The 18487-nt window shown below is 49.0% G+C and overlaps 1 protein-coding gene across 1 annotated transcript in view; it reads right to left on the bottom strand.

Annotated features, from left to right (window-relative positions):
* Positions 1-7417: 7417 nt before the first annotated feature.
* The window catches only part of LOC116641162 (stimulated by retinoic acid gene 6 protein-like), a 48317-nt gene continuing 37247 nt past the window's right edge, over positions 7418-18487 (bottom strand). Inside the window, exons 11-18 of the mRNA XM_032418703.1 lie at positions 17452-17527; positions 14004-14085; positions 13636-13684; positions 13061-13178; positions 11876-11995; positions 10487-10650; positions 9585-9731; positions 7418-8893 (exon numbers count right to left, since the gene is read on the bottom strand). Coding sequence (XP_032274594.1) covers positions 8745-8893; positions 9585-9731; positions 10487-10650; positions 11876-11995; positions 13061-13178; positions 13636-13684; positions 14004-14085; positions 17452-17527 — 905 coding nt within the window. The 3' untranslated portion in view covers positions 7418-8744. The remainder of the gene's footprint in view (positions 8894-9584; positions 9732-10486; positions 10651-11875; positions 11996-13060; positions 13179-13635; positions 13685-14003; positions 14086-17451; positions 17528-18487) is intronic.

Below are 18487 nucleotides of genomic sequence, written 5' to 3'. Positions count from 1 at the left end.
GTCTCATCTTTTCCTTCCTCTTCCACTGGTCATTGTCCATCTTCTCCACAGTCCACAGAATGAAGACCAACAAGGACCAACAAGAGCTAATATTTATTGAGAGGATTTAATTCCCTTAATAACTATACTCAGGGTAGCATAATAAGCCTATTTTACAGATGAAGAAACTGAAGCTCAGAGAGTGAATAACTTGGCCAAGATCTCCAAGATAGGAAGTGGCTAGATCCAGGATATGAATAGAGGTCATGTAATTCCAGAGTCTTGAATGAAATGCTATGCCACCTGGCCTTGGTACTAACCAGAAAAAAATTCTGGATCAAACTGATTGGATTTGCATGTGGAAGCATAGCATACATACCAAAAAGTATAAGGGTATACAGTTTAATAAATTACCCAAAAGGAACACACCTGGTAACCAGTACCCCCAAGAAATAGAACATTACCAACTCTCCAGGAGCCCCTTCATCTACCCATCCCAAGTCATTGCCCTCTCTTCCCCAAGGATAACAAATATTCTAACTTCTGAATTAGTTTTGCTTGTTTTTGAACTTCATTTAAATGGAATCATACAGAACATACTCCTTTATGTCAGACTTCTTTCATTATGTTTGTAAAGTTTCAAACATTTTTGGATGTGGCTGTAAGTTCATTTTTACTTCTGTATAGCATCCCATCATTTTAAAAATGCCCCGTTTTATTTATCTTTTCTATTATTGATGCACATTTGGTTTGTTTCTAGTTTAGAAAATTACCAAATCAGGATGCTCTGACCATTCTTTAGCATGGTGAACATATGTAGGCATTTCTACTGGGTATTTACCAGACAGTGGAATTTTGGGGTCAAAGAATATGTGTAAGTCCATCTTTAGCAGACACTACCACAGTTTTTGAAAGTGGTTGTGTGCGTTTACACCTCAGCAGTGTATAAAGTTCCAGTTGCTCCACATCCTCATTGACATTTGGCCTTGTCAGTGTTTTTTATTTTAGCCATTCTGGTGTATGTGTAGCAGTGTTTCATTGTGGTTTTAATTTGAATTTTCCTGGTGAGTAATGATGTCGTGTAAACTTTTATATACTTTTTGGCCATTTGGTTGTATTTCTGTGAAATATCTGGTCAAATCTTTTGCCCATTTTTTCTGGTGGATTTTGTCTTATTAATTCATAGGAGTCAATTACATATCCTATCTGATGCTTTTTCCCAGATAAATATATGACAAGTGCTTATTCCCATTCTGTTCTAGCCTTCTAACTCTCTGGAAGGTAAAGAGAAATTCTTAATCAGGTCCAATTTATTAATTTTTGTCTTTATAGTTAGTGTAGTTTATGTCCTAAGAAATCTTTGCCTGCCCCCAGGTCATGAAAATATTCTCCTAAATTATCTACTACAAATGTTACTGTTTTAAGCTTACACATTTAGATTTAAAACCCACCTGGCATTGATTTTGTTTATGATGGGGGGAGGGTAGGAGTCAAGATTAATTTTGCTCCCATATGGATAACCAATGACCCTGGGCCGTTTACTGAGAAGACCATCTTCTCTCCATCGTTCTGTGTGTTTCTTTTGTCATACACAAAATGTTCGTAAGTATGGGTCTCGCTGGACTCTGTCTATTGTTCCTTGCACTATTATAGCGCACTGCCCTGATTACTGTTGCTGTATACTAAGGCTTACCATCTGGTAGTGTAAGCCCTCCAAGTTGGATCTTCTTTAAGACTGTCTTGACTATTCTTGGCCACTTGTATTTCTATGGAAAATTGGAAAGCATATAGTTAATGTCCACCAGATATCTGCTGACATACTTTTACTGTGGCTGTATGAATCTATACATCAGTTTGGGGAGAAATGACATCTTAATGATACATAGCAAAACAAGCAAACACACACAAAAAAAACAAACACACCACCAAACTGACCAAAAAAATCCTAATAAAAGAGAAAGAAATGATAAACTGGGAAGAAATATTTGCAATTCATATTACAAAGGGGCTCACATCCCTCATACCTAAAGAGTTCCTAGAAATCGATAAGAAAAAGAACAGACACACTATGGGAAATTTGGCAAAAGACATGAATCCACAGTTCATAGAAAAAGAAATATAAACAGCCTTAAATATATGAAAATAGGCTCAGGCTTAGTAAAATTGTGAAGTTTAAAAGTTTGACAATACATTCTAAAGCTAAAGAGGGAAAATAGAAAAGTAATTCTTTCCTCCCCAGGGTCTCCAGGCCCACCAGGTCCAGCACCCTGCGGACCCACCTGATTGCATGGGGGGCGCCCATGGGGCCCCAGAGGACTTGGGAGAGCTCAGAGGTGGCAGGTGGAGGGATTACAAAGAACTCACCTGAGCAGAGCCGTTGGTCCAGTGAGCAGGTGTGCACAGTGAGGCAGGGTCAGCTATAGAAAGCAGAGCTTCCCCTCACAGCTCATTCTCCCCCCTTTTCCAGGAGAGCTGGATCCTCAGGAACTTCTCACTGCATGCCATTCGCTGTCTGAAGAAGACATGGGGAGAAGTTTCCAGGTGGGGGCCTCTCTCCATAGGAGCAGGGTGGATGAGGAATCTCCCACAGGGCTGGCATTGCCCCTTCTTTCAGCTGGGACCTCCTGGGAGGCAGCCAACCTTGGGGACAGGGATTGAACTGGGAGTGGAGCCTCTAAGCCTCCCTGGAACCTTAGGCCACCAGTTCTGCTTCAGGAATCCGTTCCATTCAACGTCAGAGATTGGGCTGAGCCAAACTGGACATTTTCAAGTGTTTACTTTATAGCAACAAATTCTATGTCCAATTGGAATCAAAACCAGTCAAAAATAATGCTGCTCAGGGGCGCCTGGGTGGTTTAGTCATTAAGCAACTGCCTTCGGCTCAGGTCATGGTCCCAGGGTCCTGGGATCAAGCCCCGCATCGGGCTCCCTGCTCGGTGGGAAGCCTGCTTCTCCCTCTCCCACTCCCCCCTGCTTGTGTTCCCTCTCTCACTGTGTCTCTGTCAAATAAATAAATAAAATCTTTAAAAAAAAATAATGCTGCTTGGAAGAAATGAGAATGGAGCCCCAGCATGAAGACCAGTATGAAGTCTCCCCTCCCCAGGCCCATGGAGCCCTTTGAGCTCAGAGGAAACCAGTGGAAATCCTCATCCAGACAGTTTTGATCTTTTGGGTTCTCAAATAAAAATCATTGACACTCACACCCTTCCCATCTTTCCCCCAATTTTCCCTCCTTCTTTTCTTTCTCTTCCCCTCAGGAAGAGCTCCCGAAAATTTCAAAAGCTTTGTGGCAAAGACAATGCACTGGGCAGGTGGAGTGGAGGCTGGAGGTCTAGAATGACAGAAGGAGGTGGGGAGGGGGACCAGGCAGGGTGTGGTTTTATTTCTCACTTGAAGTATCTGAAAAATTCCAGTCTTGCCTACATTAACAGAAAGAAGGACCTGTTTGGTCTAGAGCAGGTGGGGGGCACTCCGCAGGGCAGAAGGCCCTGGTCACGGGACAGAGTGGGGGCAGCTGAGCTGTTCCAGGAGGGGTTGCTGAGATGGCAGAATTACCAGGTGAGTCAGGCTTCCATGCTGGTCCATCCTGCTGGCACTCAGCTTCCTCCAGGCTATTGGGGGTCAGTGGGGTTTCTTTCTTCCCTAAATAAGCCCAGCCTGTCCTCGGGAAGCCAGGCCCCTGTTGCTCCTCCAGGATTCACTCCATCTCCACGAGGAGGGCACTCTACCTGCGCCAGGGTGGGAGCTGCTGGGGAATGCCATGGGCCAGGTGCTCAAATGGCTGCCTAGGCTTGGGTGCGGATGGCCGGACCAGGGACAGAGAGGTGTGCATTCTGTGACTTCCTACTTTGCCCCTCAAGCATACTGCCAATCAGTCACAGTCAGGAATCTCATCTGGGTGTCCAGCTGACCATGATATATGTCCCAGATACCTTCTAAGAGTCTGGGGGGACTGATGGCTTCTTAGTGGATCCTTCCTGAATGGAAGTAAGAAGCTTCAAAAAGAGGAAGCAAGGTGTTCCCACCCTGTGCCCTGGTCAGTCAGAGATGGCACCCCAGCAGCCCCCTTCTGAGTGGATGAAGGAAGGCTGCTGTGCAGGACAATGTCCTGAGGGGTACCTTGGAGAGGTGAAGACTTTGGCATGGCCACAGGCCCAGCCTGGGTGGCAGAAACTCCGGTGGGCTTGGGCAGGCAGGGACCACTCAGCCAGGCTCCCAAGACCCCTGTCCCTCTTCATCCATGGCTCGACCAGGCTGGGGGCCTGGACTCACATTGAGAGCCCAAAGGACAGGACTCTGGTCAGTGGTGGGGCCAGGCTGGGGCAAGGGCAGCTAGGGCGCAGCCTCTCCTCTGTAGGCCTCTGAGCAAATCACTGCCTCTCTTTGGGGCTCTGTCTCCTCATCTGGAAAATGGAAAGTAATGATCCTGTGGTGCAGGCCTCACAGGACAGGGTTGTGATAAGGTTGAAGGGAGGAAAGGAATGTGCTAGGGTGTGAGAGGAGAACAATGATGACAGTAATATGATACTGAGTCCTTGGAGACCCTGGGAGGTAGGTGGAGCTCTCCTCACACTCTTCAGATGAGGAAACAGGCCCAGGGAGGCCAGGCCACAGGCCCAAGGCCACATATTGGGTGAGTATTGGAGCCAGGATTGTTCTAGAATCAGAGCACACTAGAAGACAGAGTAGCACTGGTAGCAATGGACTTAGGTCAGTTGTCCAGGGTGTGAGGTTAGGGAACCTTGGGAGAAATGGGGTGAGGTGACAATGGCCTCACTGACCTTGTCCTTGACCCTGGCAGGAGAGGATCTCCAAGTTGGCCACCTTGGAGATGACCCCCCAGGAAGCCCAGAAGAGGCAATGGCAGGTGAGGATGCCTGTGGGGAAGGGGCCCCAGGGTCAGCGGAGAGGGGGGCTCTTCCCTCCTAAACAAAGGTCTCCACACCAAGAGGGGAGGGGCTTTCCCCCTGCAGCTCTGCCCCCCATTGCCACAGTGCCAGAAATCCCCCATTAGAAGTGACCAGGACCTGGGGCCACATACCCTGGGATTGCCAGAAGCAGGCCCTGGGAGGTGATTAGCAGGAGTCTGGTGTTCTTGGAGGGCGACAGGAGAAGAACTGAAGGAGATGCACATGGGAACCCTGGGGTAGAGGCCGAGGGTGAGGAGTTTTCAGGGGACGGTCCCTGAGGGCACCTGAGAGCCAGAGCTCATCCCCACTCCCACCCCGAAGGCACAGGGTGTGTTCTTCGCCTTCCTTGGCATGTTCCTCACTGCCCTGGGGATGCCGGACCCTGCAATGCAAGATTATCTGGAGGTGAGAGAAACCTGGGGCAGGGCAGTAGGGTTTGGGAGAAGAGAGCCCCCTACTGAGTCCTGAGGTCACAGCAGCTGGCAGGCATCTCCGGAGTTGGGGTGTCATGCTCCTCTTAGGGATGACTGAGTGGAGGCACCACATAAGCTGCATGTCCTGGTTCCCCGAGCTGCCAGACTGCAAAGCTGCAGGAGTGGGACTCAGCCTCTCCTTCAGGAGATGCCCAAGGAGGGGAGAGAGATGTCAGGTTCCTCCAAGTCAGGCAACACAGAAGTGGCTGGGCAGTCACTACCTGCCTGAGACCTTAGTCTCCCTGTCTGTCATCAGAGTGGGTTGTGCTAGCCTGTCCCTGAGCTTCAGCTCTCAAGTCCCCCGTTGTCTGGAGCCCAGAGCCTGGCCTGGGTCCCAGTCCTGCTTTCTGTGCATGCCCTGCCCCCTGGAGGGCCTCGGCAGTAGTACAACATGAGAAGGGGTGGGGAAGGGAGGCTAGTTATGGGCTGGGGGCCTCTTTCTGATGGACCCTGGCTGTCTGCCTCCCAGGGGAATCCCAGATCAACCTCCAGAAAAGGAATGGGGTGAACATCTGTGGCAGTCACTGCAGGAGGAGCATTGCGGGGGGTGGGGGAATCAGAGCCCCCCCACCCCGCCCCCAGGCAGGACACACCCGGGAGTTCGATAACAGAGAAGTGGGAGACCCATCAATTTGGTGGGTGGGATAAGTCCAACTTCCTGAGGAGGAGTTATTTACACCCATCTCTGAGAATAGGTATGACCTGGAGGGAATTGGAGGGTTTCCATGTGTACAAAGACCCAGGACTGGCCTCCCGGCTCTCTCCTCCCCCCCACAATGCCCTGCTCAGGCCCTGTCTGCATCTGTCCTTCCCTCTGGCCCCAGGAATACAAAGTAATGAGGGAGATCCAGCGGCTCCACGTGGCTGCAAATCATCACGACCTTGAGCCCGAGGAGCAGGCTGAGGCCGGATTCCAGGATTCGGAGTGGCTCAGGGAGGATGAGAGGTGAGCCCAGGAAGTAGTTGAGTAAGAGCGGATACAGACTCTCCCTGGTGGCTGGTCCAGAGAGTCTTTGGCCATGACTCTCCCGGCTGACCGAAGCCTCACTGCATGGTGACCGCTGGGACAACTGGACTCCGGCTGCTGGGCAGGCACTGGGACGGACACCGGAGGTGTGGCTCCTGGTGGGCTCCTGGGTGCCACTCCATCCTGTAGCTATGCTTGGTCCTGCCATGGGAGCTCCAGTCCTATTTGGCCAGCAGAACATTCAAGGCCAAAAAGAACTGGCCATCAAGAAGCTCAGGGCTGAGTGCGTGTCCAGGCTTGGCAGTAGCTGAACCCTCGGCCTGAAGGTAAAACTTCAGACTAAGCATAGTCCTGGGGAGTGAAATTCCAGCTCCACCACTGACCAGTCCTGCATCTGGGACTTGTAGTTGCATCAGCACTAAGTAGAGGAATAAATGTCAAGCGATCAAACCTTGCATGTGGGAAGGACAAGACCAGAGGAAGATAATTTGCAAATGGACAAAGTCCCAAGACTTTCCAGCCTCAGTCTCCCTCTAGGGGCTCTGTGTGTCCTCTTGACCTATGTTAGAATCCTCCTGGGAGCCTCGCCCATGACCCCCATGCTCCTTTTCCTACTTGCTTCTTGTGCAGGGCAAAGATTTGTGAGGTCCCTTTCAAGGGGACAGCTGGGCCTTGTTCCACAAACATTTATGCTACTATGCACGAGGATCTCCAGCTTTCCTCCACCTCCTCATACAATTCTTTTCAAGACAGACATTCCCTAGAGGCCCCAGCCTGAGAGATCACGGATGGCTTCTGCTTTGCCAGGCTTAGGGTCCATATACTTAGCCATGGGCAGACCCCTACACTCTCCCTTGCTGGCCAAGATGACTTCTGGGGCAGAGTCTACTAGTAGGTCTAGAAGCAAATAGGGCTGGTGAGTGTAGGTCCTGAGGAAAATCAGCCATGATTTGCAAGGCAACTAGCTGAGGGGAGACCATCCTTGGCTCCTTTCTCCCAGCTGAGAGCATCCTGAGAGGTAAACAGACAATCAGATCACCACAAAGTATCAACATTGCAAATAAAAATAACTGATCTTTATTGAGTGTAGGACGTAGCAGGCACTAGCTTAGGAGTGTGTGTGTATTAGCTCATTTTATCCTCAAAATAATTTGGGGTGTTGTAGGCATTACCCTTTTTATTTGTAAGGAAAAAACAGCACAGAAAGACAGAGTCATTTAGCTGGTGTTCCGTAGCTACAAGTGGTAGTGCGGGGACCCCAACACTCTAGTCCCAGTTGTCTCAGTTTCTGAAAGCAGAATGACAAAGTTTGGAGGTTGCAAAGGTTAAATTAAAAGAGATAAGTCTGGCAAACACATCTAGCCACAGGACTAGGTTTACAGTAGATGCTCAATAATGATTACTGAATTTCAGTGGCTCTGGGATTTGTGAGGTGGATGGGGAATTTCCTCACCCTGTTGGTAGGTCCTCCTGGCACTGCACAGGCTTCACGAGTGACTCTGGTCACTTTGCACGAGTCCCGGGCCATCAGGGACCTTATGCGTGGGTGTGAAGACTCAGGGTAAGTACTGGGCTCTCTGCACAAAGAGAAATGTCCAGGCTTCCCAGCCTGGCATCTGGGCCTCTGTGGGTGGTCTAACCAGCCCCCAATACCCTGCCCTGCAAATACCAGAGGCCTCTCCTCCTCAAACATGCCTGAGGCTCTCCTGCTCCCACACCTTTGCTCTTGGCCCCCAACTAGAATGCCTGCCCACTCCCATCTCTGCCTCCACAGATAGGCAGCCTTCCCAGGGGATACCCTCCTTGTCAGATCTGTAGATCTTCTTTGTGACCAAGGCCCAGATCAGTTCTGATCTGCTCCTCATCCCAGTGGCAATGGCAGGGACAGCCCAACGTGTGCCTGCTCACCCTACCAGATTAGCGGCTGGGGACATGGATTTCCTTCTCTCCCACCACCAGAAGGCCTGGAAAGGGGGAAGCAACAAGGATCCCGTTGGATTAAAGCCATACTTTCTTCCAGAGAAAAACTATGTCTAACAGTTAAGCTCTCCTGGTGTACATTTTACCACCTTCTTCAGTGACGCGAAGATCTATCCTGTGGTCAAACTAAGAGCTTGTCCACACGGAACTCCCCAGTGCTACCTCCTAACATGGATAGTGGAAATTGTTACTGAGAAAAGATTGTTCAACAGAAATTCTTTTTAGTTCTTGATCTTTTTACCAAGGGAGTGGATTATTAGACCTGAGACTTCATGGTTCAGCTCAGGTGCCATCCCATGAGCGCCCGGTGCTGTGTGCAGTAGACGGGGACTGCGTCCCCTCTCACACTGCAGGGGACAGCAGCTGGGTAGCCTGGGCCTTGTCACAGGGGCAGTCGTCCTGGAATGGCCTTGTAGCTGTGTTGGGAGGTTACCATCAGCTGTCTGAGCATGTCAACAGGATCTGGGTAAAGTCCCGGGAGCCATGACCTGATCTTGATTTTCTGAGCATGACTAGTCTGGGATTGTTGACCAGGGTGTGTAACAGGAGCCACCTCGTCCTGGACCTTGTTGAGATTCGGGGACCTAGAAGTGAACCAGAGCAGACAGACTTGGGGGATGGGGCAGTTTGTCTCTATCCTCAGAAGCTCTAGGAGAAGCAGACTGGTAGGTGTGAGGTGCAGGAGAAGGAGCTGGACTGGGACTTCTGGGGACATGAGGGCGGCTGGAGGGATCTGAGTTTGTCCCAGAGCCAGATGTCTGCAGTTGGGAACAGTGATGAACATAGTCCAGACTGGTGCTCACAAGATATGGCTAACTGGTGGGCTTCCCAGCAGAAGGCAGAACAGAGTAATAAGGGTGGGAGGGGTGGAGTAGACAGTACAGATCCTTGAGGGGGCAGGAGATGGTAGCCAGAAGAGCTTGTGGTAAGCAAAACCAAGCCCCATCTTGGAGGGCATCTGGCCTGAAGCCTGGGATATGGGTGGGGTCTCAAACAAAGGGACTAGAGGACTCAGCAGAACTAGAGCTCATTTCTGGGAACATGGGGGGAGCCCATTTAGAAGGACAAGGACACCACGCCTCAGGGGTCCCCTGGCCAGGTTGGCTGTGGACTAAGCCTCCTGCTCTCCTTGGTAGAAGGTTCCCCAGGGCACGGAGTATGGAGGAAGAGGGGCAGGGAAGGGGGAAGCTGGGACATCTCAAGGCTCCCGGAGAAGCCTTAGGGTCCTTGTTGCCTATTGTCCAAGCCCAGCATAGGTTCAGACAGGAGGCTTACCTGCTGACTGATTTAGGTACCAGTATTTGATGGCCCGCTGCAGCCTCCTCTCCCTGTGCCCTGTGATCAGGATGTTACAAAAGCTGACGAGCACAGGGTTGGTATGATAATGATCCACATAGAGCATTCCAATCCAGGCACTGAACCCTGAAACGCAGAAGGCAAGTCAGGCCAGGCAGCATGCCCTCTGTCCCAGGACGCTCGAGCCTGTGCTTTTGATGACATAACTGTTGTGCCACTTTGTTCCTAAACGGTGCCCCTGTTTTCACTGAGAATCTAGAAAATTAGGTATGAAGAGCAAGAAGGTTCTCAAGATGGCATTCTAATCCATCCCTTTTGCGGAGAGCTTGAAGCCGAAAGTGGGAGGAGCACTGTGCTCATACAGAGAGGCTGCCAGGCGTACAAGGAATGGGTGAGTGAATGAATGGACACAGGTCAGAAAGAAAACCCAAACGATTTTTGCTTTACAGAAACGGCTTGATTTGGGAGTCTTTCTTAACTGAACAGACCATTTTCTTAACTAAGTTTCCAGCTAATGACACCAATAATTCTGAGATGTGTTCTTTCTCAACATTTTCAGAGCTGTGCATTCATAAATTAATTACCTTCTAACTGTTCAGATGGAATTCTAGTACTTCTTACTGCTCTCCACGATACCTCGAAGGTCTGTCAAATATGCAGCCGTTTACTAGCCTGAATTGTCTTCTGACCATTAGGCTGAATGTTTTTTTTCTGCTCAGCGTTATAGCCTCCATAAGAAGCTGAGCTCTGAGCAGAAGGAGGAGTGTGAAGTCCAGGCCTCTGGTACCCGACCGGCAAGCAGCTTCCAGAAAGCTGCCAGACCAGCCCCGCCACCCCCCACCCCTGACTCAATGTGCAGCCACCAGGGACCAGCCACTCACCCATGTCCGCCCCCTCATAGCCATTCTGCATGATGGTCCTGTCGATGCGTGCGATCAGCCACGTGCCCAGGATGCAGCTGATGAGCAGCCTAGAGAGACAGGCGCCCAGGCCCAGCAGCACGTTGTAGAAGAACAGAAAGTAGCTGAAGTTGTGGAACACTTTCCTGCAAACAGAAGCAGGCAGAGGGGCAGCACCCTTTCAGGAGGAGGAGGTGGCTAGGCAGGCTGGCTCCGGGCCCCGTCCTGCAGCTCCCATCTCCTAGCCCTGTGACCTTGACGGTCCCCGCCACGCAGCAGCGGTATGGGACTGGCTCATACAGTGCAGAAGGTGCTGGACCCAGCACGGCGGGATTGTCAGCGGTGGCTGTGATGTTTCATGGGATCCCTGGGTTTTGAGGTTTCCTGTATGACAAGAAATCTCATGTGGCTACAGCTGGCTTTGTGGTTACAGCAGAGGTTGTGGCTTTCCCACTGTCTGTTGTCACAATGACCTGCCCCCCGCTGGAACTGCTCCAAGTCCTCCAAAGGAAACTTCCCAGATGACCACTGGATTGTGTGGTTTCCTGTTGCCTATGGGTGGGATGAGGCCCAAACTCGGCATCCTGGACTTCTGGGCCATCCCTGAGAGGGGCCTTTCTGGGGCCGACACTCTGTGCCCCCTCCCTGCCCCTCACCATCCAAGGCCACTACATGGCCACCATATTGGATTCTCACTGTTCTCTCAAGACGTCTTGCCCTTTCTCGGCTGCCTGCCTCCATCTGTGCCCTGAGGGCTGCCAACCACACCCTCTCCTCAGCGAGACCTGCAGGACAGCCGACCGAGCTCAGCTCAAACGTCCCACCTGCAGCTGAATGAACCATTCCTGCCTCTTTCTCCATTACCCGCGTTGCTCTTGTGAGGCTGTCACCCCCTCTGGAGTTGACTGTCGCCATGTGTCTGCCGGCCCCTGTGGACCGTGAGCTGCCGCAAGCAGGTCAGGTAGGGATAGCTCTGTATCCTTAATGCCTGCGCTGTTTCCTCCCTGAGTGAAGGGCTTTGAATGAGTGAACTACAAAGGAAAACCTCGGACCAGGCACTATTGTTCTAAGTTCATATTTTAACACACTTTATGCTCCGAATACCTCTCTGAGGTGAGCAATTATTTGTAAAATGAGGAAACTGCAGTTCGTGGGTGTTCAGGAATGTCACATATGGTCCCATAGCCCATAAGGGGTGGAGGCAGGATCTGGACCCAGGCAGTTCGGCTCCAGAGCCCACTCCCGGACCACGGCCCCTCGCCCTCTCAGGGAGGGTACGGTCCTCGCAGGAACCTGCCAAGGGGGAAGAGGAAGGAACGAGGGGCTGCTGAAGCCAAAGCCTCTAATCCCCATTCTCTTCGTTACCCTTACCTGTTGTTGAGAGCCAAGGGTTTCTGCCTGTCAGCCGCACTCATCTTTGGCTGTAGGAAGAAGGTGGCGGCGATCCACACCTGCAGGATCATGAGACCCAGGACGATGGATATGGTGAGGCTGAAACACAGGGCGAGACGGTCCTGAGGGGGCCTTGTCCAAGCCCTTCTCCAATGCCCAGTGACAGAGAGGACAGAGACGGGACAGCCTGCTGGGACAACAGTAGCTCTGGCTCTGTGCTTTATGCCTCCAGAGTATTCTCACACCCACTGTCTGATGAGAAAATGGAGGCTCACGAAGGGCAGATGACTTTCTCAAAGCCACATAGTCAGGTTTTTTGACTCCAGACCAGAACTCCAGGATTTAATTATATGTGGCAGCCGAGCTGCGTGTTTAACAGCATGGAAATCAAAGAAAAGCATGGAGTTTTTCAAGAGTTCATGAAGGCCCTGAGAGCGGACGGGCAGGCTCTGCCCAGCCTCCCACGTGGCTCTAGGGGAGGATGGAACCAAGGAGCTCAGAGCAGGGAGTTCCCAGAGAGGGCCACATGCTGGGTTTGCATCCCCCAAGCGGCCGTGTGGGCGGCAGTTAAATGGGGCCTTGGCTTCAGATTGCTAGCTCCCAACCCTGCCTCTTGCCCTCCTTGGACAAACTGGTGAGCCCTCAGTGCGTCTGTTTCCTTGTCTGAAAAACGGGCCTCAGTATGAGACCCAACCTTCCAAGGGTTCTCAAGAGAAAAGATGCATAGTGAATTCTCAGTAATGTCGGCCTTCACTTTTATCTTCCATATGGGTAAACTGAGGCTCAGAGAAGCAATTTACCCAAGGTCACACAGCTTCTCTAGAACCTAAGCTCAGATTTCCTTTCTCCTTCTACTATACTGCCCTGACTCCCATGTCACCTCCCCAAACTTCAATCTTCCCAGCTATAAAATGGACACATGTGTATCCCCCACAGACACAACTGTGAGCACCCCACTGAACAGCAAGAATGGAAACATTTTGTCAACTGTAAGGTTCCCACTGTGATGAGTTGCTCTTTTGGCCCATCCCTGGGTCAGAACTGAGAGTGTGGGTCCAGGAATTAGTGAGATCCCAACAGGGAAGGGGCATTTTGAACAGCAGCTTTGAGGGTCTGCCAGTTCCTAGGCCCCGGGCAATGACAGGGAGCCCACCCAGCACTTACGTCCCGATGCCCAGTCCTTGGAGCATCTCCAGGCCCTGGTTGTGGATGACAGGCAGCACCAGGCTGTACATGATCAGCATGCCACACAGGCTCTGCACCACGTGGATGATGAGGTAGCCTGTGGGCCAAGGGAACCCAGGGTCACTCGAGGCCCTTCGTGACCTGGTCATACATGTCCCTCCCTGAAGTCCCCCCTCTATCCTCCTCCCACCAAAGGTCCTGGCATTTTTGCTTGTGCTGTTTCTTCTGCCTGGCATGACCATCCTCCTGCTGCCTTCTGCTCGCCCTGCCAGATGCGACTCAAACGTCAACCCCACTAGAAAGCATTCGTGTCCTGCCCTGGATGTGGAGAGTCACTTCCTCCTCTCTGTCACCACTGCCTTTAGCATTTCCAGCCCACGGGCTTAGGACAGGAGGTAACGATAGCTATGTGAGTGTGGGATTCTCCCTCCCTCCTGAAGGAGAGAGAACAAGGGCTGCTTTGCCTCGCCTCTCTTCTCTCTATGCACAGCCAGGACTCCGCGGGCGCCCGAGGAATGGGTGTTGAATTGAATAGGTCACGTGAGGACACTTACCCCACAGAATATAGGCTATTTGCCAGCCAGAGTACCTTGCAATGGCCACCTGGGATTTAAAAAGAAAAAGGGGTCTCAGAGGGGAGAAAACACCGATCACCTCTAACACATGGGTCCAGCATCCCCGCCTCATCTGAGGTTCACCCACCAACACACCAAGGCAGGTGTCATGATTGTCATCATTTCACAGATGAGGAAACCAAGGGCCAGATGGGTCACCCAGCAGCAGAGCATACTAGAAGTGAGGCCTATGGACTCCCCATCCAGGGCTCTTCCTCCCCCAGGCTGCTACCCTGTCCCAGCTGCAGGAGAGCAGGATTCAGCCAATCACTCAGTCTCAGAACAGAGAGAGGCCTCAGAGGACTTACCACACTCTCCGCCGAGGAAGGATTATGGAACTTCAAAGGGAGGAAGTGTTTATTTCCTGCCCACAACCTCTTCATGTGCTTTCTAGAGAAAAAGTGGGAAATTAGGAATGTTCATAACCACGGCTCCTTATGTACTTAGAGCTCAACAGATATAGACAGAAAAGCCTGTGGAGGGAGATGGTGGCTGGCTCGGCTTCCCTATATTGACCACAGCTCGTGGGACGGTTCTCATTAGCCTTAAAAATATTTTCAAAATACTTTTAAATTGAGATATAATTGACACATAACATTATATTAGTTTCAGGCATACAACATAATGATTTGATATATATGTATATTGCAAAACGGTCACCACTATGAGTCTGGTTAACATCCATCATCTTGCACAGTTACAAGCTTTTTTTTCTTGCAATGAGAGCTTTTAAGATCTATACTCCCCAACTTTTAAATATGCAGTTCAGTACTATTGCGAGAGTCACCATGCTGTATTTACATCCCCATGACATTTATTTTATAACTGGAAGCTCATGCCTTTTGACTCCCTTCACCCACACCCGCCTCCGACAACCTCAAATCTGTTCTTTGTATCTGTTAGCTTGTTTTTTTTGTTTTGTTTTAGATTCCACATATAAGTGAGATCATACAGTATTTGTCTTTCTCTGTTGGACTTACTTCACTAAGCATAACACCTTTTAAGGTCCATCCATGTTCTGCAAATGGCAAGATTTCATTTGTTTTTGTGGCTCATAGTATTTCACTGTGTGTGTGTGTGTGTGTGTGTGTGTGTATCACATCTTCTTTGCCCCTTCATCCATCAATGGACTCGTAGGTTATTTTCATATCTTGAATATTGTAAATAACATGGCAATAAACATGGGGGTGCAAACATTTTTTCGAAATAGTGTTTTTGTTTTCTTCTCATAAATACCCAGAAATGAAGTTGCTGGATCATAGGATAGCTCTATTTTTACTTTTTTGAGGAAGTTCCATACTGTTTTCCACAGTGGCTGCACAATTTACATCCCCAGCAACAGTGCATGAAGGTTTCTTTTTCTCCACATCCTCGCCCACACTGGTTACTTCTTGTGGTTTGGGTACTAGTCATTCAAACAGATGTGAGGTGATGCCTCATTGTGGTCTTAACATGGTCATACATTTCCCTGATGATTTAAAAATCTTAATATAGTTTGAAAAAGTAGTATGTAGTTACCTAGTCTTGATGGTGGCTGAATGTGATAGTTGAGACTCTGCGTGTGGCTTTTATTTTCTTCAATTTGCTCTATTTTCTTATTTGTTCTGTGATGAATATGTATTACTTATGTAATAATATTTCAAAACAGGTAATAATGGAAAACCATTTTTAATGATAGATCCACCTTATTACAACATAAATGAAACTGAAAAAGGGACCACAGCCCCTCATGCTCCCAGCACCTGCACAAACCTTTGCATGCCTTCCCCATGTGCTGGTCTCGGCCTGGCCCTTTGCATAAAAGATTAGGTCGGCGATGGTTATGTTCATGGTCCACATTCACATGTGTCTTGCTTTTTCCCCCACATCCTATCTCCAGCATTTTTCAGGATGTTTTGCAATTTTATGACCACTAAATTGGGAAGACTTAGTATGAAATAAGGAATGTAAATATCCCATTGGTAGCTTGTATATTTATTATATGATGAAATGATGGTTTGAGGTTATGTTGCGCTAAATAAAATATATTATTAAATTATTCTCACCTCCTTTTTTAACTTTTTACTAGTGTCTATTAGAAAATTCAAAATTGTGTCTGTGATTTTCACTGTTTCAGCTCGGCAGCACTGGAATAGAGCATATGCCACCAGGAATGCAAACACACAAACACACATATATGTGCGCGAGGCATAGACAATTTCTGGGAGGATACAGAAAATGAATAATGTTTAGCTCTGGGGCAACAAATTGGGGTCTGAATGGGAGGAAGACTTTATACTAAATATTTTTATAACTTTTTTTTAAAAAGAGGCTGCATATAGATAGGAATAATTCTAAGAAAAATAAAAATACTAGCACAGTGCTAGTGCTGTCCAGTTGTAGGGGTTTCTTATCCACTTTTTCCTTTGCTCCATGGTCCTGTAAAGCACACAGGGCAGGGATCATCGGTCCTCAGTGACAGGTATGGGAGGGAGGGGCCAGCCTGGACAAGGATAAGGCCTCCCTGCCACAGGCACCTTCTCTTCCCTGTGCCCTCCCCCCATGTCAATGCAGCCAACTCTAAAAGGTGATTGTTACTGGTTGTGGTCCAATGTCTCACTGATCATCTCCCAGGCACTTGCAGTCCACTGAAGGAAGGAGCAGGTATATCCCCACATCAAGGGGGGCAGGGGAGAGCAGTGGTGTCCAGTCCACCCAGAGGGTCCAGGGACAAGAAAGCAGAGAGAAGGAGCAAGCTAGGGCTGTGATAGAGAGCTGAGGCCTCTTTGCACCAGGAGAGTCCTTATTTGGATGCCATCTGCAAGAGACCCACCCTTCGGGCAGCCAGATGGGGAGGGTATAAAGGCAGGATGCTTCGGAGGGGTAGGAGATGGCCCTGGGCCTCCTGTGACTGCATGTGAGTTAGAGACTGAGGTGGGGGGAAGGAAGAGCTGAGACACAGAGAGAGACTGAGAGACAGACAGACAGACAGAGGAGGGAGGGCAGATACCTAAAATTCAACTGCTATCTGCAGTGAAATGCTCACTACATATTGAAGTCCATCCCCTCCTCCTGCTCTGCTCTTCTAGAGACTGATGCCCCCGGTGCCCTTGACCCGATCTCCTTTGATAACTCCTAGAGCCGGAGCACCTGCTGGGAACCCAGTGTGGTTAGTATTGGAGAGCAGGGCAGGTCTGACCCCTAACAGAGATGCCGAGTGTACAAGAATCAATAAGGCCTCTCAGGGCAGAAGACATGGCCAACTGCTAATGGCGTGGGTGAGTTATTTTGTTAAGTCTCAGCCTTCTCAGCTGTAAAAACAGAGATGAAAGTGCCTCTCAGGGTTGTGGTGAAAATCAAAAGATTCTTTTTTTAAAAATATTTATTTATTTATTTGAGAAAGAGAGAGCATGCGTGCCAGGGGAGGGGCAGAGGGAGAGGGAGAAGGAAAGAAGCAGACTCCCCGCTGAGCGGGGCTCAGTCCCAGGACCCTGAGATCATGACCTGGGCCAAAACCAAGAGGTGGCTCCTTAATCAACTGAGATCCCCAGGCTCCCCTAAAAATCAAAAGATTCTAAGCACAATGTCAAGCTTATAGTAGAAGCTCAAATCAATTAGTTTTTTGGTTTGGGGTTTTCTGTGTTACAACCAATAGATGTGGCTCTTCCTGGATGGCATATACATTCATGGTTCCAATTTGGGCACTGCTGTCACCACTCAGGAATTTTTAGAAAATTCTGGCTGAAGACAAAGAAATGACTCCCAGAGCCCTCTCACCTGTAACAGGCCAATATGTGGAACAGATAGCTCACACACGTGAGGGAGGCGGACAAGATGGTCACCAGCCAGACTCCTGAAATAGAAGAAGTCACAGGAGAGGCCTGAGAAGATGAGCCAGGAACGGTATTTTCAAATTGCGGATGCTCACATCAGAAAGGGCTGGGCAAATACATTTTACTTCCTTTAACATATTTCTTGTGTAAATGAAGTTTTGCTTCTATTTCTGTCTCATTTCAGACACACACATCCTTGCTATACTTTACTTCTTGCACAAGCCTCTCCTTGGACATTAAGATTTTCCATTTACAGTGAGTAATAGGTAGAGAAAATGAGGGCGTATACACATGTAGTTACCTTCCGTCCTCATAAAACAATTAATTTGCCACCCCCAGTAAAGAACAACCATGCGTAAGGATAACTGGAATCAAGAGGTCTTGACTATTCTTTCATCCCTCTTTTGGCAAGTTTTTAATATGTTGTATCTAATCTGCTTTCACGTGATCCTGTGTGCTTGTGAGAAAGGGAGGGAGAAACAGGGAAGGGGGATGATGTGTACGTATAAAAGCTTCTGGACAAGCTGTTTATCAGTTGGTCCACAAAAACCATTTTAAAAAAATCCAACACCTCTTCATAATTAAAAACACTCCATAGTGTAGAAACAGAAGAAAACGTCCTCAACCTGATAAAAAGCATCTGCAAAAAACCCATAGCTAACATCAAGCTTAACAGCAAAAGACTGATTGCTTTCCCCCTAAGTTCAGGAATAAGGAAATCAATGTCCACTCTTGCCAATTCTATCCAACATTGTACTGGAGGGCCTAGCCAGGGAAATTAGGCAAGAAAATGCAGCCAGGCTGCAAAGGAACAAATAAAACTACCTGTTCATCAGTGACATGTTCTTATATTTAAAAATTTCTAAGGAACAGCAACAACAAAAAAGAAACAAACAAAAAAAAAGAGATTCAAACTCATTAATAAATGAGTTCAGCAAGCTTGCAGGATACAAGACAAATATATAAAAATTAACTGTATT

Source organism: Phoca vitulina, unplaced genomic scaffold, assembly GCF_004348235.1.
Source record: "Phoca vitulina isolate PV1807 unplaced genomic scaffold, GSC_HSeal_1.0 scaffold21, whole genome shotgun sequence".
In the NCBI taxonomy this organism is placed as follows: Eukaryota; Metazoa; Chordata; class Mammalia; order Carnivora; family Phocidae; genus Phoca; species Phoca vitulina.
Note: the sequence above shows the minus strand (reverse complement) of the source record. Positions and strands in the feature narration are given on the sequence as shown.